This window comes from Phocoena phocoena, chromosome 10 (assembly GCF_963924675.1).
Source record: "Phocoena phocoena chromosome 10, mPhoPho1.1, whole genome shotgun sequence".
Taxonomy (NCBI): domain Eukaryota; kingdom Metazoa; phylum Chordata; class Mammalia; order Artiodactyla; family Phocoenidae; genus Phocoena; species Phocoena phocoena.
Genome location: NC_089228.1, coordinates 21,271,010 through 21,298,467, shown reverse-complemented (window position 1 = coordinate 21,298,467; position 27,458 = coordinate 21,271,010). Strand labels below are relative to the sequence as shown.

The following is a 27,458-nucleotide window of genomic DNA, read 5'->3' as shown; positions in this document are numbered from 1 at the left end:
ATGCATGTGCTTGTTTGGATGGCTGGATACAGAAAAACAACGGTGTTCAAAAATATTTGTGTGCATACATATATATGTATATCCTTTCTTGGAGTGTGACAAGAATGAGATTTAGAGTCAGAAGAAACAGTTTAAATCCTTAACTCTCCACTGATTAACTATGAGACCTTGGGCACTTCTGTCTTCATTTGTAAACTGGGGATGATAATGTTTACCTTGTAAGACTGGAATTAAATGAAATCCATAGTGTTTTCAAAATATAAACCCTGATCAGTCACATCAGCATCATTAGAGAACTTGTTACAAATGCAAATTTTCAGGCTCCACCCTCAATCTTCTACTAAGCTTTGGATGATTCTGTGCAAAATAAAGCTTCAGAACCACTGAAGTGGAATGAATGCATAAAGCCTGATAGGCACTCAGTAAATGTAGCTGCTATTAATAAATTATGATATTTAATCTCCTCTTTGTCCTTTATTATCCCTCAATCAGGTTTAAGTCAATAGCATTCATTGAGCTGAAAGTCAGTGCCAGGCAGTAAACGGAGGGATAGAGTTCACAGTCCACAGTACCTAACAGGAAACACCAGCCTCTCTCCAGGTCACATGTCTCAACATCAACTAAGAAACCTCTTTTTTTGCCTAGACTCCTCCGCAGATGGAAACTACTAAGGTTCTTTTTCAAAACAGGCTCATGTGTGCTGGGTCCCCAGCAATGCTACTTTTAGGAGACCTTTCCATTAGTGGCAGTGAGCATCACAACCCCCTCAAATGGTGAAAACCAAAGGGTGCCTTGAAGATCACGTAGTCCAAACCCACATACTTCGTGAGGAGGAAGCTGAGGCCCACCATGAACAGAAAGGGGCTGGCCCAGGAAGAGGTCTGCAAAGGCATCTGACCCTGCTTGTGCCTTGGGACTAATACCCTGACTCACTGTGGTGGTATTTTGATAGATGACACCAGGCACTCCCACTGGCTCAGAGTGACAGATAAGAAATAGCCACCTGTCCTTGCCACTAATGAAAGTAACAGAGACATGCAAGCAAGACCTTGCAACAGACTTCATTTTAAATGGACCATAGCACAAACTGTTAGATTATCCACTATGGTTTATATACAGACAGATAAATATCCTGGGTGGTCATATCTAGAAGCACAGATTTGGACAGAAGAGCCCCAGAAAGGCTTTATGTTGAAGCCAATCCCCCTGAATGAACAATGAACAATGACAAAGAGCTGTGACTAAAAGCATTTCAAACAGAGCCTGAAATAAAGTAAGGATTCCACTTGTGTTCATTTTTATTTTAAATAATTTTATGATAAAGGTCGAAATGTGTAGTGGAAAAAAAAGTCTCTCATAGTTAAACCAGAGAGAGAAGGATGGTTAATATTTTAGGAGAGAGGAAGAAAGGGATCATGTTATATATAGCTATATCCAGATTTTTTTCATTTCTTTGTTTTTAAACCTCTTTGGAGGTTTAAACAAATAAATTAAAAAACACTGAACAAATGTTTACTGGATATCATTTGCCTATAATCAGTGAGTAATGCTATTATTACTAACACACACTTGACAACTTATGGTCATGTGGTCCTGAGCAATTGGAAGGTAAAAGTTCTCGGTCACAGCTCCTAATGGGGTCCTACTGGGGCTCCCACACTGGTCTGGACCAAGATGGTTTACTCAGCTTGCCCACAGCACAGCTTCTTGAAATTCTTAAGCCCCAAGGAATTCTTCACCACCCTCTGACTTCCTGTAACTAAGCACCAAGCCCTGGCACACCTCTATTTAGTACTCCTCTCACTGTCTTGTATTTAAGTTTAGGTTTCTACTGCATTGCAAGATCCTTGAAGGCACAACAAGACTGCATTCTTTTCACCTTTTTCACCTGGAAAGGACTCAAAATATGTGTTGGCATCCTAGTGATATTTTTCAACATTTTGTTTTGCTATCAAGTCTATCCGGATACAACCATAGCAATAAAATTGCAACTAGATAGAGAAAGGTCAGTGAATGTTCACTATAGCAGCGTAGAAAACAACTCAGGTTAAAGCAGTGTTAATACCATACAGATGAATCAAGTCCTGTATTATGATTAATAACAGTAACAGTAGTATCTAACAATGTGCAATTACTATACTCTAAACACTTCCCATCCAGTATTTTATTTATCTTCACCTGTATGGCAGATGTTCCTATTACACCCACTTTAGACATGAAGAAACTGAGGCTGGAGGAGATTAAGTAATTTCTCCAAAGTCATTCACCAGCAACGAGGGAGCTAGGACTCTAATTTTGCTGACTCTGACTTTAAACCTTCCTGTTTTTCCAGAATCAAGAAAATGTGAGAGCTCAGGAACATTTTCACATTTTAAACTTTATTTTAAAAGCGTCATCTAGTGGCCACGGACCACTACAGGGCATGAGTGGCGGGTGACCTGAGCGGGCAAAGCTTCATCTGTATTTATAGCCGTTCCCCATCGCTCACACTATTGTCTGAGCTCCGCCTCCTGTCAGCATTATGGTGAGCTGTATAATTATTTCATTACATATTACAAGGTAATAATAATAGAAATAAAGTGCAAAATAAATGTAATGCGCTTGAATCATCCTGAACCATCCTCCCACTCCATCGTGGAAAAACTGTCTTCCATAAAACCAGTCCTTGGTGCCAAAAGGGTTGGGGACCGCTGATCTACGCTATATCGTAGCGATTGGATTCAATCGCCAAACTTTCCTAAACACCAGTGGCAGGAGTAATTTCTTAGAGTCATTGAAATTTTCTTAACTGGCTTCTGAATCATCAAGGGAAATCAAATTGTCGTCTAGACTTTGCATTACGTATATTTTATGGCTTTCCAATTTTTTGAAAATTGGTAGTCTGAGGAAAGTGAATTCAGTTTTTAAAAACAGCACCACTTGAAGGTTTAGAGACTTCGTTATCTTACATGCTAGCATCTTAGAAATCTGCCTACCACACAATTAACCAAAATACTTTATTCTTATGCATCTTGATAAAAAGAGGTTTACTTTATCAACCAGCCCCTTAACTGAGAAAAAGATGACTCTTCAGAACCCCTAGAAGGAAATTTACAACTAATACATCTCTTGGCAGTTCTTTGGGCTGGGATACAAAGCTATCACGTAGATATTAAAATACTGTGCTCCCTTACAGATGTTCACAGATATTAGGATAAAACTAAGAAAGCAGGACTTCCCTGGTGGTGCAATGGTTAAGAATCTGCGTGCCATTGCAGGGGACACGGGTTCAATCCCTGGTCTGGGAGGATCCCACATGCCGCAGAGCAACTAAGCCCATGCGCCACAACTACTGAGCCTGCGCTCTAGAGCCAGCTAGCCACAACTACTGAGCCCGCGGGCCACAACTACTGAGCCCGCGGGCCACAACTACTGAAGCCCGCCCGACTAGAAACCGTGCTCTGCAACGAGACAAGCCACCACAATGAGAAGCCCGTGCACCGCATGGAACAGTAGCCCCAGCTTGCTGCAACTGGAGAAAGCCCGTGTGCAGCAATGAAGACGGAATGCAGCCAAAAAAAAAAAAGAAAGAAAGAAAAAAACTTAGAAAGCTTTTTCTGGAGTCGAATCCACGTTTCTGCCCAGAAAATACTGGGTGCAGAACAGTTAGTTCACTGCAGACCATTGTTTCGTTTCAAACGTAAACAACATGCTCAGCTCAGGGCTGAAGTGACCAGAGTGCCCACTTCATCAGACCAGCACAGTAGTTGTATAATTTTGCCCTCAGAGAACAGAGATAGAGAACAAAGAAGAAAAGTGAAAGAACAAACCAGCCCTTCCGTTCTACACGTCCTTCTTTCCCATTTTGCCAGTCTCATTTCACTCATAGTGACTCATGGTGAAACAGAGAAATATGTGAATTGCATTCGGATGTGCAAAGGTTAGTAACTACTTAATTTTCAAAACCAGCTCATCCTCCAGAAACACTATAGTTGCCTTCCACTCCATTTCACTTAGATTGTCTTCTGAACAGCTGCAAAAATTGTCCTTGAAGTCCAGACGACATTCGTAGATTAGACCCTCAAAAGGGGAATTTTAAAGCACGCTGTATTCGGACTGCCCGGGAAGGCATTGCCACTTCTCTTCAGACAGGGGATTTCCGCCGATTTCTTTCTGTTATTTCACCTCTGTTTTGCACTCTGCTCCTTGCTCTGTTGCGGGCCCCCAGTTTTCCTGTAACCAACCACTTAGAACCAATCAAGAAGAAGAGAAGAAACGCCCGCCCGCTCCCAATTTCTTTTGTTTCTCTGCCCGCCAACCGCAGAGCCGACCGAGCCAGAGCCGCTGTCATCTTTAACCCCGTTCAGCTGATCGGTTGCCGCCGCTGCCAGATTCCAGAAGCAAAGAACAAGAAGCTGGGAAGCGAGACATGGACGTGAATATCGCTCCGCTCCGCGCCTGGGACGATTTCTTCCCAGGCTCTGACCGCTTCGCCCGGCCGGACTTCAGGGACATTTCCAAATGGAACAACCGCGTGGTGAGCAACCTGCTCTATTATCAGACCAACTACCTGGTGGTGGCTGCCATGATGATTTCCGTCGTGGGGTAAGTGGGGTGCCCCTCCCGGGTACTGATCGGGGTCAGCACCGAGTGGGATCTTGGTGCAAGATCCCGGGATGCGTAAACGCTCTCCAAGACCAGCTCCTGTCCTGACAACTGCAAGCGGCCAAACCAGTGGCAACTTGTTCGCAGGGCGAGGCCGCAGCAATCTGGGGGCCCTTTTTTTTTTTTTTCCGCGCCTCGGGCTGAAGAGTGATGGGGGGTCCTGGGGTGAGGAAATGTTGCCAACCTCAGGCAAGAAAAAAATGACTTCTTTCCCGCTGTACCCCAATTACGCTTTTGCTGGGGGTGATATTTGTAGCGCCCCAGTCTCTTAAAAATAAGGAGAAAGAGGAAAGTGGCGTAACCTTATGCTGGGGCTGGCTGGGGCGGACGCCGCCCTGGAAGGCTTGGGGCGCCAGGGTGTGGATCCGGACTCTGCCTTCTGGGGTGTTAGTGTAGAAGGGGCATCAGAGAGGCGACTCTCTTTATAGGTTTCTCTGCCTAATGCCTGCCACATTGTACGGGAAAGCTGAGCTTGGGAGCAAAAGGGTGGGTGTAGCCTGGTGGCGCATCTCCCAGTGTGGGGTGAAGTCTGCCATGACTTTAGAAACGGTGTCCTTTTGCTCTTTTTTCTTCCAGTAGTTGCCAGGCATGGTCACTTTATCTTCACACCCGATCTTAAAATTGTGTCCTCTGTTATATGCGATTTCACACAACACCTGTTCTTCTAGAAACCACTTTTTCTGGTAGTTCACCCTTTAAGAAATGCTTCACTCACTTTTGCAAGATGGGGTGGTGATATTCTAGATCTTGCTGATCCCATGCACCTTTAAAGAAAAAAGCACCCTCAGACTTTATAAAGAAACCCACTTGCCATTAAAGAAGTGTCTGGCATTTCTATTTGAAAGCAAACACAGAGGGAAAAAGCAAGCTGGCCTGGTAGAAAGGAAAAATCTAAACTTGTAAAGTGTGGGAAAGGGCAAATAAGATGGTTTCTGTAGTTGGTTTGCTGTTCTTTGGCATATTTATTGAGTCACTTCTCTGTGCCAAGCTTGGGCACACCAAGATCAATCACACATGAATCCTGACCAAAGGACACGTGACAGTTGTTGAGAAGATGTAGGACCAAATACCCAGCACAGGGGGGAGAGGGAGAGTTCACAGTTTCTGGGTGTGGTTCAGAATATTTGCCCCCATGCAGAAGTGGACTCTCATTTGTGTGACTGAATAGACAATTACACAGATCCTCATGATGTGTTGCTTAAGGAATTTCCAACTCAGAATGGCTTGGTGTGTGGACAGCATGGGCTCTGAACTGACTCCGAATTATACAGCAGCCAAGTTAAAATTAGTTGGAGTCGGACAGGCCTGGAGCAGCTGCCTTCTGAACCTTCCCCTAGCTTTATGCTTAAGGCTTATTTCTCCAAACAATAAAAAAATTTCTTTAAAACAAAATCTCTGGTAAATAGGGTTGCCTCTGTTGTTTTGCTTTTTCTTTTCTCTTTCTTTGTAAAGGCATCTTACCTGGTCATCTAGCTATGGGGTCTTTTTTTTTTTTTTGAGGTACACTCCCCCAAATCTAGATATAGGGCAAGATTTGACACAGACCAATCAAATGTACAGAAAAAAAAACAAACAAAAAACCTTGCTTTTCAAAAAGATGTACTGCCCAGATCAGACACAAGCTCCAGCAGCCTTGCTACCTTGATGGAATTCATTTTTCACTATGAATGCCCTGACTAAATATAGCTCGTTCATTGTGGTGTCTTAGCCTACTAACTCAGGCAGTTTGGGGTGTTGGCCCTTCCTATTTCCCTTTTCAAATAGGAGATGGGGATTGGCAGTCACATTTTTGAAAGTGAAAGTAGAAAGTAGCCATTTCATTTTTTTAAAATGTCTTTATTGGAGTATAATTGCTTTACAATGGTGTGTTACTTTCTGCTGTATAACAAAGTGAATCAGCTATACGTATACATATATCCCCATATCCCCTCCCTCTTGCGTCTCCCTCTCACCCTCCGTATCCCACCCACCATTTCATTTTTTAATTAACCTTATCTTTAAAAACTTACAAAAGATACAGGCTAGTAAGTTGTTCTGAAAATTGTGTGCCAAGTGTGGGATTCCCTTTGTACCCCAGTAAAACCTGGTGTGACATCTTCAACTGTTTCCTATGCATCTACAAATGCACAGCCTGTAGTTCTTTCCAGATTGCACTTTTCTTCCTTTATAATTTAATAATAATAAAAGCTAACATTTATTGAGTGCTCTGTGTGCCAGGTACTTTGGTAAGTAACTTAGCAAATTCCCTCATACAGCCCGATGAGATGAGACATTATTATTGCATTATTATTGTTGTTATTATTAGACCTGAGGCTCTGAAAGTTTAAACGACCTGCTCAAAGTCACAACCCCAGACTCTTAACTACTATGCCATCTTCCTGTGAGTCATGAGGTTTGGAATTGTAGTATCTTAAAGCTGGAAGAAACTAAATGTCTTCAGGGTCAGGGAGGCTTAGTTGATGCCCGAACGTTTCTCATTCTAAACAGAACTCTCCTCTTTTGGTGATATCAGTAGATGGGAAGGTCAGAACAGAGCTGGAGGCTGTTTGACTGGATTCTCTACTGGCATCTGATGGTTTCTCATGATATCTTGGTAGAGTGTGTGTGAAAATGTGGCCTGGGTGTTTCCCGGGGAAAGGACTGTGTTGGAAGTGTCTTCTTCAATGGTGCCATCCCCTGCTGGACAGAAAGGACCGCCAGGTCATTGTTGGAGGGCTCTAGCCTCAAGTCTAAAGACTTCTGAGAAGTGGATATTATCTAGCTCCAAAACACCCGGAAGGGCTGCCCAGACCAAGATGGAGATTAAGAGCGATTAGGATAGAGACAGATCTGTGCCTGAAGGCCTGATCAGTCAGGGCCTGGTAATCCATGGTTAGAAGTTTGGTCTTCATCCTAAAAGCATGGTTTCCCAGGCATATGACTTCCACTCTGGAGATCTATTCTACCTCTTAGATTAAGTCTAAGTCTCTTAGCTAATAGTCCTTGTAGGAGACGGTTGCCGTATCTTCCGGCTCTTCACAGAGTAGAAAGTAGTGGTTAAGAATTTCAGCACCAGAGCCTGGTTAAGTAAATTTTGAATCCCAACTACCAGCCACTAGCCATGTGACCTTGGGTAGGTCACTTGAACCACCCTTTGCCTCAGGTTCCTCATCTGTAAAATGAGACTAATGATAGTACCTGCATTGTAGGGCTTTTCTGAGGATTATCTGAGTTAATATAGGCAAGTTTCTTAGAACAGTGTCCGGCTCCTACTTTTTGCTTCACGAAATTTATTTTGGAGTTTTCATTATTATTTGTATCATTGTTGGTGTTATCGTTGACTTAAGGAGAGACACAGATAGCATCTGTATCCCAGCAGCTCCATCCACCCAAACACCAGTCCCCAACTTATTCAATTCCTCCTGCTTCTACAGGATTTTGCCCCTCACTCCCTACACCTGTGCCCACATCTTGTCTGGTATTTACCCCCACAGGCTTTTAATTTGTCTCTTCATTTGTCTTCACTCTGCACTATTGAGTCCTTGAGGCCAGAGACTGTGGGTTTTTTAATTCATTAATTAGTTAATCAATCAATTTGCACCAGCTCTTAGGTGCAGCACGCGGGATCTTCGTTGTGGTATGCGGACTTCTTAGTTGCGGCATGCAGACTTCTTAGTTGCGGCATGCATGCGGGATCTAGTTCCCTGACCAGGAATGGAACCCGGGCCCCCTGCATTGGGAGCGCAGAGTCTTACCACTGGACCACCAGGGAGGTCCCTGTGGGTTTTGTTTGTGATTATTTTTTTCTTTTCCTTGTTGTTGTGGTTAGCATTATTTTTATTCCCTGGATCCCCAAGGCCTACAATACAGCAGATGTTTAAATGCAAAGAATAAATAAATGAACGTAAGGTTTCAACGTGATCACGGGGGCAACTTTTAACGGAATAAATTATTTTGAAGCACATAGCAGTATGCCAGCACATAACAGCAACAAGCTCCTGGAGTGATTCTAACGGGGTCGTTGCTGACAGTACTTACTACGTATTGGTTAGGATTACTATGGTGTAAAAATTCAATTTTAAAAAGTTTAGAATTCAGACTCTTTGCTAATTCATATTGCCCTTGCAAATTTGGTGAAATATTCTTCTGTAGTGTTTCTCCACCTGGGTTCTGCTGACATTGTGGATTGTAGAATTCTTTGTTGTAGGAGGCTGTCCTGTGTATTGTAGGATGTTTAGCACCATCTCTGCTCTATACTATGTGAAGATTGATAAATCAGTTTTTACTTGTTTTATTAGTAAAACATAATTTGGAAAAAAAAAAGTGCCCTCCCCTTCAGTTGTGACAATCGAAAATGTCACTTATTGTTTGCAGATTTTTTGATGATGGCCATTCTGACCGGTGTGAGGTGATACCTCACTGTAGTTTTGATTTGCATTTCTCTAATGTTTAGTGACGTTGAGCATCCTTTCACGTGTTTGTTGGCAATCTGTATATCTTCTTTGGAGAAATGTCTGTTTAGGTCTTCTGCTCATTTTTGGATTGGGTTGTTTGTTTTTTGATATTGAGCTGCATGAGCTGCTTGTAAATTTTGGAGATTAATCCTTTGTCAGTTGCTTCATTTGCAAATATTTTCTCCCATCCTGAGGGTTGTCTTTTGGTCGTTTATGGTTTCCTTTGCTGTGCAAAAGCTTTTAAGTTTCATTACGTCCCAGTTGTTTTTGTTTTTATTTCCATTTCTCTAGGAGGTGGGTCAAAAAGAATCTTGCTGTGATTTATGTCACAGAGTGTTCTGCCTATGTTTTCCTCTACGAGTTTCACAGTGTCTGGCCTTACATTTAGGTCTTTAATCCATTTTGAGTTTATTTTTGTGTATGGTGTTAGGGACTGTTCTAATTTCATTCTTTTACGTGTAACTGTCCAGTTTTCCCAGCACCACTTATTGAAGAGGCTGTCTTTAATCCATTGTATATTCTTGCCTCTTTTATCAAAAATAAGGTGACCATATGTGCGTGGGTTTATCTCTGGGCTTTCTGTCCTGTTCCATTGATCTACATTTCTGTTTTTGTGCCAGTACCATACTGTCTTGATTCCTGAAGTCAGTATAGTCTGAAGTAGTATAATAATATAGTCTGAGGTCAGGGAGCCTGATTCCTCCAGCTTTTCTTTCTCGAGATTGCTTTGGTTATTTGGGGTCTTTTGTGTTTCCATACAAATTGTGAAATTTTTTGTTCTCATTCTGTGAAAAATGCCATTAGTAGTTTGATAGGGATGGCCTTGAATCTGTAGATTGCTTTGGGTAGTATAGTCATTTTCACGATACTGATTCTTCCAATCCAAGAACATGGTAGATCTCTCCATCTGTTGGTATCATCTTTAATTCCTTTCATCAGTGTCTTATAGTTTTCTGCATACAGGTCTTTTGTCTCCTTAGGTAGGTTTATTCCTAGGTACTTTATGCTTTTTGTTGCAATGGTAAATGGGAGTGTTTCCTTGATTTCTCTTTCAGATTTTTCATCTCTAGTGTATAGGAATGCAAGAAATTTTTGTGCATTCATTTTGTATCCTGCTACTTTACCAAATTCATTGATTAGCTCTAGTAGTTTGCTGGTAGCATCTTTAGGAGTCTCTATGTATAGTATCATGTCATCTGCAAACAGTGACAGCTTTACTTCTTCTTTTCCAATTTGGATTCCTTTTATTTCTTTTTCTTCTGTGATTGTTGTGGCTACAACTCCCAAAACTATGTTGAATAATAGTGGTGAGAGTGGACAACCTTGGAGCTCGTCTCTGGAGCGCCCATACGTTTTGGGTCGTCGTGTTTTCATTGTCATTTGTTTCTAGATATTTTTGGATTTCCTCTTTGATTTCTTCAGTGATCTCTGGTTATTTAGTACTGTATTGTTTAGCCTCCATGTGTTTGTATTTTTTACAGATTTTTTTCCTGTAATTGATATCTAGTCTCATAGCGCTGTGGTCGGAAAAGATACTTGATATGATTTCAATTTTCTTAAATTTACCAAGCCTTGATTTGTGACCCAAGATATGATCTATCCTGGAGAATGTTCCATGAACACTTGAGAAGAAACTGTATTCTGTTGTTTCTGGATGGAATGTCCTATAAATATCAATTAAGTCCATCTTGTTTAATGTATCATTTAAAGCTTATGTTTCCTTATTTATTTTCATTTTGGATGATCTGTCCATTGGTGAAAGTGGGGTGTTAAAGTCCCCTACTATGATTGTGTTACTGTCGATTTCCCCTTTTATGGCTGTAAGCATTTGCCTTATATATCGAGGTGCTCCTATGTTGGGTGCATAAATATTTACTATTGTTATATCATCTTCTTGGATTGATCCTGTGATCATTATGTAGTGCCCTTCTTTGTCTCTTGTAATAGTCTTTATTTTAAAGTCTATTTTGTCCGATATGAGAATTGCTACTCCAGCTTTCTTTTGATTTCCATTTGCGTGGAATATATTTTTCCATCCCCTCACTTTCAGTGTATGTGTCCCTAGGTCTGAAGTGGGCCTGTTGTAGACAGCATATATACGGGTCTTGTTTTTGTATCCATTCAGCCAGTCTATGTCTTTTGGTTGGAGCATTTAATCCATTTACATTTAAGGTAATTATCGATATGTATGTTCCTATTACCATTCTCTTATTTGATTTGGGTTTGTTATTGTAGGTCTTTTCCTTCTCTTGTGTTTCCTGCCTAGAGGAGTTCCTTTAGCATTTGTTGTAAAGCTGGTTTGGTGGTGCTGAATTCTGTTAGCTTTTGCTTGTCTATAAAGGTTTTAATTTCTCCGTCAAATCTAAATGAGATCCTTGCTGGGTAGAGTGATCTTGGTGGTAGGTTTTTCCCTTTCATCACTTTAAATATGTCCTTCCACTCCCTTCTGGCTTGCAGAGTTTCTGCTGAAAGATTAGCTGTTAACCTTATGGGGATTCCACTGTATATTTGTTGTTTTTCCCTTGCTGCTTTTAATATTTTTTCTTTGTATTTAATTTTTGATAGTTTGATTAATATGTGTCTTGGCGTGTTTCTCCTTGGATTTATCCTGTATGGGACTCTCTGTGCTTCCTGGAATTGATTAACTATTTCCTTTCCCATATTAGGGAAGTTTTCAACTATAATCTCTTCAAATATTTTCTCAGTCCCTTTCTTTTTCTCTGCTTCTTCTGGGACCCCTATAATTTGAATGTTGATGTGTTTAATGTTGTCCCAGAGGTCTTTGAGACTCTCCTCAATTCTTTTCATTCTTTTTTCTTTATTCTGCTCTGCAGTAGTTATTTCCACTATTTTATCTTCCAGGTCATTTATCCATTCTTCCACCTCAGTTATTCTGCTATTCATTCCTTCTAGAGAATTTTTAATTTCATTTATTGTGTTGTTCATCGTTGTTTGTTTGCTCTTTAGTTCTTCTAGGTCCTTGTTAAATGTTTCCTGTATTTTCTCCATTCCATTTCCAAGATATTGGATCATCTTTACTATCATTACTCTGAATTCTTTTTCAGGTAGACTGCCTATTTCCTCTTCATTTATTTGGTCTGGTGGGTTTTTACCTTGCTCCTTCATCTGCTGTGTGTTCCTCTGTCTTCTCATTTTGCTTAACTTACTGTGTTTGGGGTCTCCTTTTCACAGGCTGCATGTTCGTAGTTCCCATTGTTTTTGGTGTGTGCCTCCACTGGATAATGTTGGTTCAGGGAGTTGTGTAGGCTTCCTGGTAGAGGGCACTGGTGCCTGTGTTCTGGTGGATGAGGCTGGATCTTGTCTTTCCGGTGGGCAGGACCGCATCCAGTGGTGTGTTTTTGGGTGTCTGTGACCTTATTATGATTTTAGGCAGCCTCTCTGCTAATGGGTGGGGTTGTGTTTCTGTCTTGCTAGTTGTTTGGCATAGGGTGTCCAGCACTGTAGCTTGCTGGTCGGTGAGTGGAGCTTGGTCTTAGTGTTGAGATGGAGATCTCTGGGAGAGCTTTCACTGTTTGATATTATGTGGAGCCGGGAGGTCTCTGGTGGACCAATGTCCTGAACTCGGCTCTCCCACCTCAGAGGAACAGGCCTGACACCTGGCCGGAACACCAAGAGCCTGTCAGCCACATGGCTCAGAAGAAAAGGGAGAAAAAAAAGAAAGAAAGAAAAAAATAAAATAACGTTATTAAAATAATAAATTATTAAAAAGTAATTAAGAAAAGAAAAGAAAGAAGAGAGCAACCAAACCAAAAAACAAACCCACCAGTGATAACAAGCACTAAAAACTATTCAAAAAACAAAGCAAAAACAAAAACAAAAATGGACAGACAGAACCCTAGGACAAATGGTAAAAACAAAGCTATACAGACAAAAATCACACAAAGAAGCATACATATACACACTCACAAAATGAAAAAAAGGAAAAAAAAACCCCAAATATCTATAAATATTTTTTAAAAAAGGAAGAGAGCAACCAAATCAATAAACAAATCTACCAGTGATAATAAACTCTAAATACTAAACTAAGATAAACATAAAAACAGAAACAAATTAGATGCAGAAAGCTAGCCCCAAGTCTACAGTTGCTCCCAAAGTCCACCACTTCACTTTTGGGATGATTCGTTGTCTGTTCAGGTATTCCACAGATGCAGGGTACATCAAGTTGATTGTGGAGATTTAATCCGCTGCTCCTGAGGCTGCTGGGAGAGATTTCCCTTTCTCTTCTTTGCTCGCACAGCTCCTGGGGTTCAGCTTTGGATCTGGACCCGCCTCTGCGTGTAGGTCACCTGAGGGCATCTGTTCCCGCCCAGACAGGACGGGGTTAAAGGAGCAGCTGATTCGGGGGCTCTGGCTCACTCACGCCAGGGGGAGGGAGGGGTACGGATGCGGGACGAGCCTGCAGTGGCAGAGGCCGGCGTGACGTTGCACCAGCCTGAGGCGCGCCATGCGTTCTCCTGGTGAAGTTGTCCCTGAATTGCAGGACCCTGGCCGTGGCGGGCTGCACAGGCTTCCCAGAAGCGGGGTATGGATAGTGACCTGTGCTCGCACACAGGCTTCTTGGTGGCGGCAGCAGCAGCCTCAGCATCTCATGCCCGTCTCCGGGGTCCACGCTGATAGCCGCAGCTCACACACGTCTCTGGAGCTCCTATAAGCAGCGCTGTGAATCCCCTCTCCTCAAGCACCCCAAAACAATGGTCTCTTGCCTCTTAAGCAGGTCCAGACTTTTTCCCAGACTCCCTCCCAGCTAGCTGTGGTGCACTAACCCCTTCAGGCTGTGTTCACGCAGCCAACTCCAGTCCTCTCCCTGGGATCTGACCTCCGAAGCCCGAGCCTCAGCTCCCAGCCCCCCCACCCCAACCCCGGCGGGTGAGGAGACAAGCCTCTTGGGCTGGTGAGTGCTGGTCGGCCCTGATCCTCTGTGTGGGAATCTCTCCGCTTTGCCCCCCGCACCCCTGTTGCTGTGCTCTCCTCCGTGGCTCCGAAGCTTCCCCCCTCCGCCACCCGCAGTCTCCACCCCTGAAGGGGCTTCCTAGTGTGTGGAAACCTTTCCTCCTTCACAGCTCCCTCCCACTGGTGCGGGTCCCATCCCTATTCTTTTGTCTCTGTTTTTTCTTTTTTCTTTTACCCTACCCAGGTATGTGGGGAGTTTCTTACCTTTTGGGAGGTCTGAGGCCTTCTGCTGGCGTTCAGTAGGTGTTCTGTAGGAGTTGTTCCACGTGTAGATGTATTTCTGATGTATCTGTGGGGAGGAAGGTGATCTCTACATCTTACTCCTCCACTGTCTTAAAGGTCTCTCCTTAGCCAAAGTATTGATACTTCATCTCCATGTGGCCCATGTTGGTGCTACCACTGGGTGGAAACTAGAGTTACCACTTTTTGCTTTTAGTCGCTTGAGATGGTAAGGAGTTTCTTCTATCTGAAAAGAGTATTACTGTAATCTTTTCAAAATGAGTGTGGTCCCGGGACTTCCCTGGTGGTCCAGTGGTTAAGAATCCATCTTGCAATGCGGGGGACGCCAGGAGACTAAGATCCCACATGCCACAGGGCAACTAAGCCCACATGCCACAACTACTGACCCCACGTGACACAAGGAAAGATGCTGCGTGCAACAACTAAGACCTGACGCAGCCAAAAAATAAAAATAATTTTTTAAAAAAAATGAGTGTGGTCCCATAATATGTTCTAGGCTGGTAGCCATCAGCATCTGGTTTTAAGAAATGGGCAGACTGTTTGCCCCTTTTTCTGCAAAATGGAAGAAAAACCAAGTTTCTAGCTGGTAGAGGAAGAAAAAAAAGAGCCCTTGGGTGGATGGGAAGGTATTAAAACCTTTGCAGATGAAATCAATTGCATAAACATGCTGAAACCTAGTGGAAATGTTTCTGAGATTCCTCAGCCAATTCTGCAATATTACCCTATTTGTGTTGTTTCATTTGTTCACTCCACAAAGAATATGAGGCACTTACCAATTTCTCGGGCGCCGTGCCGGGAGATACAGTGGAGAATGAGACAGCTGTGGTTGCTGCCTTCACCATGTTTATAGAGGCACCAAGAGGATGCTGAACACATAAGAATTAATTTTTATACAAGTGCACAGAAACATACACGTATATAAACACACATCATTTTCAACCTGACTTACCTGATCTCCCCTATACGTTATGATGCCAAATCGCAGAACTCTCCGGCGTCAGAAATGGGAGAGGCATTGAGTATATGGACGGGGGAAGGATTATTAAACGGAACCATCCTCACCTGCGGCACAGACGCCTTCCACTCAGTTGGACAAATATTTGCTGAGCACCTGCTACTTGCCAGGTACTGTTGGTGCTCTGAGGATACCAGCAGGAGTACAAGTCCACCCAGCCATCCCAAGTCCTCCCAGAATTAATCTCTTCCTGCCCTTCCACGCACTTTTATTTGCACTTGAGGCACTGCACATGGCATGCTGGCACATGTCGTTCTGGGGCGGGTCATGTGTTTCTTCTGAGTACAAAACTTTAAGAGGTCTGTCAACACTCAGTGAAATTTTAATCTCAAAATTCTTCCTCAAGTAAGAATTCTTTTGTTAAATCATCTTCTGACACTATGTATATAACCTTATTCTTCTCAACATCTCCCCATACACACTTTATCTTTTAAAATATTTCCTGCGGTTGGTAGTTTCTATCCCCTTTCCCTATACAAGGATTTACAATGATTCTGGGTAAATGTTCAAGTAAATAGGCGGATTTGGGGCTTCTTTTTTACCCCTTTCTAAGAGGGCAAAAGCTCTCGATCAACTTACTGGGGGCAGAGAGCTCTGTACAGGAAATGCAATTCTAAAAGATGAACTGGACCTATACCAAATTGAACAGCACCCTTGGAGATTTTTTATTTTCCTTTTGGACAAGTGAATCACTCAGCTTCAGAATACTTATAACATCCTCCCCTGGCTCTTGTAATGAGCTTGGCTTCTTGTTTCAGGGAACACTTCCGTGCCCGTGATCTTAAGAAAAAACCTGTAGACTGCATCTCCGTTCTGCAAGCATTTACCATAAATAGATAGGATTTCCTGGCCTTTTCTCCCAGGGGGCATTCGTGAAATGGAGACACCTGGAAGACAGAAAGCCCATCTGAAGTGGAAAACCGGGGCTTTGGCTTCTGCTGCTTCTAATCTGCTTTGTATCCCATCAGTGAAGTCCTCGTCTGCAGGAAACAAAAAGGAATGCAGAAATTGGGGTTAGTGGGAGGTAAATAGACAGGAACTGCTTGTAGGAAGGGAGTTTATGTGTCACCAGGCTCATTAGCATTTGTCCAAACCCCTGTCCTCTCTCCACAGTGCTGTAAGAACTTGCCATGTGACAACCATTTAATCAACTACACTAAAAGCATTCAGAAAGAACAGTTTGTAAACAAATATCTTTCCACTTGAGTTCTAAAGCATTATTGTGAGATTAACTGTGGGTTCCTAATTGTTGAAGGCAGTGATCAGTGTACGTGAGGGTTCATTATACCATTCTCTCTACCTTTAGAAATCTGCCGTAAAAAAAGTTTTAAAAGGATCTGTTGCAGTCTAATTAGTCCCTTGTATAGTGACTATTTGAAGCTCCATGGCTAGGGGAGGGGTGAGACTCATGGCTTCTAACCCAGGTCCAAGCTGTTGTTAATAAAAAATAAAACCAGCAATGAACTTGATAAATACAAAAGAAAACACGGAGGTTCATGTGTCTTAGAATGGATACTTTTTACATGCCACCTGCTGCCAAGACAGTGGATCATTTGGATGTGTTTAGTTTGATGGGACCAGTACACACGGTGTGATAAGTATTCAGTACACAGCCAGTACGCGATAAATACTATGAGCTGAGCTGATTCAGTTGGTTAGGAAAATCTCAAGGTTAGGTTACTTTAACCTTTCTGTGACTAAGGAGTCTGATCCCTGCCCCACCTTAACTGCCTGTGATCATTAGACCCAGGAGACACTGATCACGTTTACTCAAAACTGATTTGTACATTTACATTTGTCCTTTATAGTCAGAGATAGTTCTTGCCAGGAAGGAAGCCGTGTTGGGATACCAAAATAACCACAGAAGAAGGTTGGGATTATCTGAGGAATCCAAGGGCAAGAGGGCCTATATAGACAGGTCTGCAGGTGGATGAATCTCTCTCTGTCCCACCCACTCTCCCTCCTGGCCCCCAGCCAGCACTAGTGACAGAACTTAACCAAGATTCCTCCTTCCAGCGAGCCCAAGGGCCCTGCGATTTCATCTGATTATCTCCTATGTTTGCACAGGAGTTTTTCCTACTTTTGGTTTTTGTTCTGTTCCTTTCATCACAACTCCGTGAAGGTACAAAGACGGGGACCATTTCTACGGTAATACTTAGTGTACAGTGAGAATAATCGTGATTTGTCCAAGATAAATCTCTTGTCACTTAATTCCTGGCCATAGAAAGTTGCTGAGCTTACTTTAAATAACATGAAAATGTGCTAGATTCTTACTTCCCCTTTTTCTTTCTTTCTACAAATATTTACTGAACTCCTGCTCTGTGCCAGCCACTGCGCCAAGTGCTGGGGAGAAAATGTCACGGTCCCTGCCCTCATAGCGCTTGGTCTCTAGTGGGAGACAGAGACATTCATTCAAATAAATATCAAACTGCCACTGGGTTCAGAGCTATGAAGAAGAGGCACACGGTGCCAGGATGTGGTCAGAGAGACTGAGAAAAAGCTGATTAAGCTGAGATTCGAAGAAGATAGGAGTGAATCAGGCAGAAAGAACGGCTTGTGCTCGGGCCTGTGATGGCCAGGGGCAGGGTAAGTTCTAGAGACAGATAAGAATGCCAGCAGATGGCTTGCAGAATCAGGAGGCGGCGGTATGAAAAAGCTGACAGGCAGAGATGCTGTACCCCTTAGCCATCCCTCATACTGATGATTCAGATTGTCCCTTCGTCCTGAGAGATGCAGCTTAAGCCAAATTGCAGACTTGGTGGGTGAAGTGTGACCTGAATTTCCGGCCACATTTACGCCCTCAGCTCAGCCCCATTGTCCCAGGTACAAACTACATACCCTGTCTGCAGAGGCAAGCAGGGGCCAGACCCTGAGGGGCCTTGTAGAATGTGGAAAGAATCCTGTTTTTATCCTAAGAGTGATGAAGCAAGAAAATGGGTGGGTGGATTCATACTGGCAGTGACCCCTCTGGTTGTTTAAGAACCTCAGAAAAACATCACCGATTTAGAGAAGTGCACTGTGAGTAAATTGTTCCCCGCTTTCTTGGTGAGTCAGGCTTCCTCAGGAGCCAAACGGCCAAAATAGCTTTTTTGGGTTAGAAAATTGGAACTCAGTGCAAAGCTGCTTCTGCTGCTCAGAAAATATTTCACCACCTCTTTGGCTCTTGTTGGCATCACAGCATGGCAGGCATTACCAAACGTGCACTTGAGTCGATCTGAAGATCTCTGTTTGGGTAAATTTTTATCACCAGCACTGCAATCGGTGGCCTTGGGACAAATTTATTAACTTATCTATTCCTTACCTTGCTTCTATGTAGAATGAGGTGTGTTTTCAAGATCCATCCTAGCTCTAAAATTCTGTTGGCCGAGATTTTTTTTTAGCAACTTGTGCTGAAACTATAGCCATAGCTAGCTGAGTCATGTTCGCAAGTTTAGGACCTGTGTCCACAGCCACTCATAGCCGCCTTCGTTTAGAGAGAAATGAGAATGCTGGGGGATTTCCCAGAATGATCCTTAGTTGCTTACCCCAACTGGAAGGACAGGGTTCTAAAATGGTTGAGGGGGGAAATCTCTGAAGCTGGTTAACAACACAAAATGGGTTATATTATGAATTGCTGTCACAATTACATCAACTGGCACTGTTTTTCTCCCCCTGGATTCCTTTGACTATGTTTCTTCACTGCCCTGGGCCTCAGTTTACGCATCTGTTTAATGGGACTGGGATGACTCCTCTTTGACAAGTCTGCTACAGGGATTCTGTGATGGGATTCTAAACTTTTATACAACTGTCAGTGATTCCACCAGAATTTTTAACTATTACATTTATCTATCAACTTTTTAATTGGATAGGATACATATGTATGTAAATATATATTTTTAACTCACAATAGAAAAACATGTTGTTTCTGATTTGTAAAACTAGGTCCTATTTTCAACAAAGATAGAAAATCAGGATCTCGCTCTCTTTTCTCTCCCTCCTCTCTCCCTCTCTCCTTTGCTTCCCTCTATCTTCCTTCCTCCCTTCCCCCCTCTCTCTCATTCACAGACTACCAAAAAATGAAATGGCACCCATCGAGACCAATGGCAATTGTCCACATGAAAGCTGGGGTGGCACATTTATGGAAGTTTTGTCCTAAAGGTCTCTGGGCTTCACTGTGACTGATGTCACTAAGAACCCAACTGTTGAGTAAAACAGCTTTACTCATCTCAGTCGACAACTGGTTCCCAAACTCCTACACTCACTGGAAAATGAAATTAATCTCTGGAGGGTGGTCTATTTTGTTCCAAGTAGAGGGAGGTGCCAGGGCAGTGGGAGAGGTGTGCATTTTACCCTTTCTTAGAATGGAATTGCCCTTAAGCGGAGTAAGGAAGAAAATCATTTCTGCTCCAAGTAACTTTGTTCATTTTTTTCCAGCTTGGAACTTTGGTTTAATTACAGATCATGGCTGGGCACGTGGTAAGCTAAAACCACTTCTGTAGGACTCTGCTCTGTTCTTTCCCCTTGAACGTGAGCAACAGGCACAGGTGAAAAGCAAATCTGGAATTGCTTGAGTCAGGCCTGGATTTTTCATTGTTCTTTGTCCTGGGCTTTATTTAGACATTCAGCCTAGGTATCTACCTCACTTGTCCCGAGAAAAATAGAGACAGCTTGGCATGCATTTTATTATATGCTACACCTCATGAATTGTTCTTTTAACAGACATTCCAGGAAGAACTGCGCCGGAGACCTTTGACACTTTGCCACCAACCAGCCATCTCCTATTTGCAGCTTATGCAAAGGAGTTTCCTAAACTTGAACCCTCTGCTCTGCTTCTTTGAGTTGATGTTGATTTTGTCAACATCAAGGCTATGTAAAAGGGTTTGTCTCTTTCAGGCACCTTTCCCCCATTTCTTTTATTTTTAAATATCAATTTTTTTTTTTATTTTCAAGTAATATATGGCTATTGAAAAAATATGAAAATAGAAATAAGCAAATGGGAATATATTACCAATGATCCTATTACCCAGTATAACTACTGGAGTCTTTTGGTATCATTTCTTTCAGAATCTTTTTGGTGCTAGAAATGAAATTTATTAATCCATGAGAGTTTCTGAGCCTCTCTACCCAGACTCCCTACCACTTGCTAAAGAGGATTTTGTTTTGGCCCTGTCCAAGTCTTCCCTTCCCCAGACCTATAAGGAAATTTTTGTCTTTCCCAAACCAATTCCAGGGTCAAAGCTGGAGACACGGTATAAGCCAGATAAAACTGTGAAAAAGAAAAGAAAAAAAGAACAAAGAGACGAAGAGACCTAAATGATAAAAAACTGATGGAGGAGGACAGATAGACTAGCACGTGTGCTGGAAGGTGGGAAAGCTTGCAGGGCAGGTGGTGGATTGGTTACAAGAGGATCTAGAGAGTGGGCAGGAAACCAAGGTTTGGATGGGAGAAGGAAGAGCTTGGCTGTGCGTATGAATTGAAATTGCATTAATGTTATTGGAGAGATGAGGCAAGGTAAGATTGGACTGTTGTAGTTGGCCTGTCCCAAGCCGGTGTTGTGGGGCTGAGGAGCAGTTACTTTTATATCTTTTTTTTTTTTTTTTTTGAATTAACCATCCCATAGTCTTTTTTCTTTTTCTTTTCTTTTTTTTAAAGATCAGGTTTTAGTTTTTATTTTATCTTTTTTTTTAAATTTATTTTTATTGGCTGTACTGGGTCTTAGCTGTGGCACGCAGGATCTTTTCGTTGCAGCGAGCGGGCTCCAGAGCGTGTGGGCTCTGTAGCTTGCAGCGTGCAGGCTCTCTCGTTGAGGTGCACGAGCTCAGTAGTTGCGGTACGTGGGCTTAGTTGCCCTGCCACGTGTGGGATCTTAGTTCTCTGACCAGGGCTCGAACCCGTGTCCCCTGCATTGCAAGACGGATTCTTAACCACTGGACCACCAGGGAGGTCCCCTTTTACATCTTTATATTTCATTGTTTATATGTTCATTTTATTTCTGATTACAAAATAATTTACGAATTGCAAAAATTTCTACTTCTGAGTTATATAACATAGGTGCTAAATCCACCTACCAGAGAGAATTGTTGCTTTTACCCAATCGATATATTATTGTCTTCCCACATTATTGAGTACACTTTGACTTTTTGAAAACAGTTGCATATGCCACCATTTAGTAAATTGTTGGCCACATGGGTTGTTTCTAAAGGTTATAAACCATAAATACCACTTGTGTGAATACTCTTACAGTTCAGTCTTTGCACTTCTATTCACTTCCTTAGACTATTCTAAAGGGGAGATTTTTGCCTTGAAGGGTATAAGTATTTGCAAGAGTTCTGAATGAAATAAGCAACTTATTATCGTAGGGGTTAATTTTAAATTACGTGCTACTACTTTTACCACTGTTTAACTCCGTGCCTTTTGGTAGAAATTTTTTACTTTTTCAAAGGAGTTTGACATAACTTATGTCCCTGATTTCACCCATTAAGATATGCAATACTTTCACTCCTATTTGAAACTATTTAAAATAGCTTTTGTGTTTCAGGAGGCAGAATCAGAGCTAAAATTTAAAGGGATTTAAAAAAAAAAGAATCTTAATTGTCCTAAATATGCATCCCAATATGAATATGACTCCTTCATCTGTTCTATTTCAGAGAAAGTGAGCTCTGGGCACCACCTTTCATTATCCTGTCTTCCAAATCAGTGATGTTAATATTCAGAGCGTGATGATAACACACTGACCCTCTTTGTCCTTCCCAAGCAAAATGCTCATTAGCCTCTTAGAAGGGTAAAAAGTTAGTAATTCATCATACTTGCTGACCACAAATGTCTTGTTAAGGATTTTGTACACATAGTGGGGTGGGAGGGTTGGACTGAGTGGGGCTACAATGCCCAGTCATTCTCACTTATGAAATACTTGATCTAAATTTCCTCTTTATAATGTGTTTCCCCTATTATCAACAGTAGAGTAACCTTTGCTTCATGTAACAATGAAACTGGAGGTTCTATGCTTGGAAATCTCAGTTGATGACCCATCTCCTAATGATACTCTGGGCCTTTTAAAGAACTATAATGGCCCCTCCATGCCAGGAGTCATAAACCCAAACGCCTCCATGGGCCAGGCAGCTTACGTGAGAGAGCAGTGCAGGGGAGCTGTTAGAAAAACAATATTAATGGCAGCTCACTGGGGGCCTCTGTGTCAGAGATGCCATAGATACTGGGGGTGGGGGGTGAGGGCTGAGGCTAAATGGAGAGCATTTATTCTACCTAAGTGAGAAGGCACTCCAGCCAGTGGCTGACATGGGAAACTGGGCCCAGTTTTGTGAGATTTTCTTGTTTCCAGGAGAAGGAAGAAATCCCAAGATTTATGGATTTTTTTTTTTTTTTTTAACACATTGGGGGCTTCCCTGGTGGCGCAGTGATTGAGAGTCCGCCTGCCGATGCAGGGGACGCGGGTTCGTGCCCCAGTCCGGGAAGATCCCATGTGCCGCGGAGCGGCTGGGCCCGTGAGCCATGGCCGCTGAGCCTGCGCGTCCGGAGCAGTTGCTCCGCAACGGGAGAGGCCACAACAGTGAGAGGCCCGCGCACCGCAAAAAAAAAAAAAAAAAATTGGGATTCAAGTAAAAGTTTTAAAAATTATTGCACAGTCCAATCACAAGCGTGACTGCAGACCGGATCGGGCTCATGGAGCCCACTGTGTGACCTGTACTCCACATTCATCTAGCATGGCAGCTTCTAGGAGGATTTAAATAAGCCCTTGGAGCTCAGAAAATACAATCAACGTGTACTAGAGCCCAGGATGTATAAAAGCTAAAGACAGCCCATCCAAAAGAGGGGCCCTAGTCTTTTAAAATGCTGGGCCTCTACTGAGACGGCCTATTTGATGGGAGTCACACTGCCTCAGTGGGAATCTTTGCTCCACCCTTTTCTAACCTCTGTGCCTAAGTTTCTTCCTTTGAGAAGTAAATTGATAGCATCTACCTCATCAAGATATGATTAAATGAGACAACTTATATAAAAGGCTTAAGTAAGTACTTTGTTGTTACTCTTCCTCCCCTTCCTCCTTTTCTTCCTCCTGACCTGGGCTCCCTCTGTTTTCATATCCCAGGTTCCTGAGCCCCTTCAACATGATTCTTGGAGGCATCGTGGTGGTGCTGGTGTTCACGGGCTTTGTGTGGGCAGCCCACAATAAAGACATCCTCCGCCGGATGAAGAAGCAGTACCCCACAACGTTTGTCATGGTGGTCATGCTAGCCAGCTACTTCCTCATATCCATGTTTGGGGGAGTCATGGTGTTTGTGTTTGGCATCACTTTTCCTTTGCTGTGTAAGTGAACCTGGGCCTTCCTTTCCTTATATCATAAAGAAATGTAGGCGCCATCATTCAGTGGGAGTAACCTAACCTGTTTCTGAGGTGTGCTGGCAGGTCTACAAAATTATCAGGATTTTCTGAAACAGCAGATCAAGGCCTAATAGTCCATTAATTGCACAGATACAGTAAACAAAACAAATACGGATCGCAAGTCATACAGCAGAGAAGTGGTATAGCCTGCACTGGAATCCAGATTTGTCTGATATCAGAATCTGTTCTCAGTCGTTCAGTGCCGGGCATCCTTTGGTGACAGAGAAATGGATGTTTACTCTCTACTTACTCAGAAGATCATAATTATTGTTGAAAGTTGTGTAAGTTGGCCCAGAATATAGATACCAAGTACTCCAATACTGGTGAAGAGAAATAGACATTTTCTAAAGTCTATATGCATTGTTTACCGAGATTCCCAAGCACTTGAAGCCTGAAATAGAGAACAGATAAAATTCCAGTCTCATCAAGAGAAATCTGATTAAAATTATAGTGTATTAAGTGACAGAAATATCCCTTTGACTTTTAATAGCATTTCACGTGTGCCACTATACCATTAAACAAAATCAATTGCTTGTTTAAGGTTTGTTAGATTAAGCCCAGAATATTTATATGTGAATCTCATACCTTATTGGATAAAATAATTGAATCAGTAAATTCAGACTTTTTGAAATACTCTTCAGGTTTTCTTTATGTGCTACAGGCTTAGTATTTCAGTGATTCTGCTTAAATGCACAGCTTGTAAAAACACAAGCCAGGGTAATGAAATGTATCAGAAGTCAAGAGTCAAGGGTCCAGGTTTCTATTCCTAGACCTGCTGGACACCAGCCATGGGATCTGGACCAGTTATCCTCTATGGGCTGTAGTTCACTCATCTATAACAGAAGGAAATTAGACAATATCAGTGATTCCCAAACTTTGATGATTGGGAGAATCATCCAGGATGATTTTTAAAAATATAAATTTGCCAGCTACATCCCTTGGAGATATTGATTCTTTGGGTCCACAGTGGTGCCCAAAGACCCTGTATTTTTAGAAAGCTTCTCAAATGTTTCTAATGGCCACTCTAGATTAGGAGCCTCCAGAGAGAACACACATCAGTGCGTGTCAAAATGAAGGTCCAAAATCGCCTACGTCAGAAGCATCCACAATTAGAAGCATCCACAATGATTACTGAAATGTTACATTCTGGCATCCTACCTCAGTCTTAACAGGCTGAATTTTAGGTGATGAAGACCGGGAATTTGCCTACTTAACCGTCTGTCCAGGTGATTTGTATGTACACAGAAGTTTGAAAACTGCTGGTGCAGATCACCCAGTGTGTCTGCTTAAAATACAGACTCCCAGGACCATCCCTTTAAGATTCTGGTTCAGAAGGTCTAGGGGAGAGGCCAGAGAATCTTTATAAACAAACTCAGGTAATACTTAATAGTCAGGCAAATCTGGGGAACACCAGGTTACATAAGGCCCATAAGACCCTTAGCTTTTTATCTAGACATCTATACCCAACACTATGGAAAACTGCCCCATAGCAGACATTTTCTAAGAGGACTTCACCTGCATGCCTCCTGCAGGGACAAAATACAGGTAATCCCTGAACTGAGCATGAGGTCTTTTCTGAAATGCTTGGTGTTCAGTTGCTTTTTAGTGAAGTTGGAATCACATGGATTCACTTTGAATTTCAGGGCATTTAAGTAGCATCTGAAAGGTAATGATATCAATGTGTGAAGGGAAGAGAGTGGCAGCCAGATTATGGTCCTTGCTGCTGAATACGACATATTCCTGCACACACAAAGAATACTTTATATAAAGTCCAAGGATCCATGTGGGGACTTGGATCAATGAGAGAACCAGACTGGACTGTAGCTAACGGAGAAAGTTTCTGCTACAAGTGTGAGGGGAAACAGAGAACCGTTGCTTTGATGCTAACCACGTTTCACTTCCCTGTAGTGATGTTTATCCACGCATCGCTGAGACTCCGGAACCTCAAGAACAAACTGGAGAATAAAATGGAGGGGATCGGTCTGAAGAGGACGCCCATGGGCATTGTCCTGGATGCCCTAGAACAGCAGGAAGAAAGCATCAGCAAGTTCACTGACTATATCAGTAAAGTGAAGGAGTAAATAGAGCTGACCTGCTGATAGGGTTGCAGCAGAAATCGAGTTGCAGTTTGTCCTTGTCCAGACCTACTTTCCGTTTGTGTTTTTGAAATACGAGGTGCACAAACCATCCAGCTATCCATGGCAGCACGCACGGAGAGGCCACCCTGTTCTCATCTCTGCTGTTACAGAGAAAAGGCCTCAAACTGAAAGAAACCACCCTCCTATTATGCCTGAAGTTTCAAGTGTGTTTATGAAAGCTGATAGGAAATGGGTCGCACTTATTTCTTAAGGGGAATAAAAGAAAAGAATTACGGATTGTACTGCAACAGTATGGTTATCTTGTAGGAAAAAAGTAATTGTAAAGGATAAAGGCAATATGAGTAAATGAAAAGACTACTAAAGGAGAGGATGTCATGCATTAGCCTGTTTTAATCCCCCTCAGCATCCTTCAAAAATATTCCTTCCTTAGGATTATAATATGTGGGGTATAAAGTAGTTTTTATTATTCTTTAAAATCAAAGGTGATCTCGATCACTTTGCCTCCTGTTTGATGTGCAGTGGATAAACCAGTTGTTTCTATTTTGTTTATAAATATAAAGCTAGCTATTTAGGAGAATATTCTGTCAACCTTTTGTAAATTTTTGAAGTGCTAGTAATATGTTCTCACTAGAAGGCATTTGTTGCAAACTAAATATCCTCTTCTTTAAGGAGGTTACAGCTCTGTAACCTGTATTATTCTTGACGGTCTTGTTAAAAAACAAACAAAAAAATCAGAATAAAACTTGAGTTTCTATTGTACAGTTTTTGTTGTTATAATGACAAAAAGGTGTCCAAGATAATGTTTCCCTTTTTTCTTCACTGTTTGATTTTTAACTGGAACATTTAGAAAGAAGGAAATGAACGTGCGTTTTACTAATTCCTTAGGGGCAGAAAGAGGACAATAATAGCTGATCTTTTGAAATCTGAAAAGCATCTTTAGATGACCAAGCAAAAAGACCTTCAAAAATGGGAGTGATCAACAGCTTCTGCAGTTCATAAAAATATTAGACAGCACTTGGTACAGTTATATGTTTTTATAGCTAGACATTAGAATTAAGATAGCATGAGTTTATATTTTCTATTACTTTCTTCCTTTCACTTCCCATGTATTTAGAAATAGATGATACAACATGTTTTCCTTGCCAATTGCGTGATTTCATAGATGAATAGAAAATATTTAGCTCTCCCTAGCATGGAATTAGGAAGACATTTGGAGCAGTACTCATTGAAGAGACCCTGTATGTCCTAGAATAAGAAGCAATGCATATGCTGCTCCTGCTTTTTTCTTGCATTTTAATTTCTTAGCCAACCTGCAGCCTTTCTCTCTAGCAAAGCAATATCACCATGACTTCACATACATGGCCTAGAATTTGTACCCATAGCCAAATATGAATAAAATTTATCAAAGATTTTTTTTGGGGGGGGTGAGACTTTATTTACTGTGCATCTGTGTTAAATGTCTGAGAAACTCAGTGACAGCCCTATAAACAGGCAAATATTCTCTCTGCAGCAAAAAACAGCTTGTGTTTCAAATACTGTTAATAAAACTGTAATACTTTATTAATTTCCAGCCAGAATAAAACCGAATACTAATGGAATCCTTTTTTAAACCTGGCATGGGCTTATACATATTTTAGACCCATTTTGTACATGGTGAAATCTGTGGACTAAATGCAATAAAT

General features: G+C 42.1%; 1 protein-coding gene across 1 annotated transcript; it reads left to right on the top strand.

The window, feature by feature from the left end:
* The first annotated feature begins 4,149 nt into the window (after window positions 1-4,149).
* ARL6IP5 (ADP ribosylation factor like GTPase 6 interacting protein 5) lies at window positions 4,150-26,133 on the top strand. The gene is made up of 3 exons (XM_065885052.1): window positions 4,150-4,584; window positions 23,385-23,602; window positions 25,586-26,133. Exons 1-3 carry the CDS (start codon window positions 4,409-4,411, stop codon window positions 25,756-25,758), a joined length of 567 nt encoding a protein of 188 aa, XP_065741124.1. The 5' UTR covers window positions 4,150-4,408; the 3' UTR covers window positions 25,759-26,133.
* The last annotated feature ends 1,325 nt before the right edge of the window (window positions 26,134-27,458 follow it).

Excerpts from the sequence above, each read along its gene's own strand:
- ARL6IP5 (XM_065885052.1), top strand. The coding sequence starts at position 4,409 with ATGGACGTGAATATCGCTCCGCTCCGCGCCTGGGACGATTTCTTCCCA. Across the intron at positions 4,585-23,384 it reads ATGATGATTTCCGTCGTGGG|GTTCCTGAGCCCCTTCAACA; the intron begins GTAAGTGGGGTG and ends TTCATATCCCAG. Across the intron at positions 23,603-25,585 it reads CATCACTTTTCCTTTGCTGT|TGATGTTTATCCACGCATCG; the intron begins GTAAGTGAACCT and ends ACTTCCCTGTAG.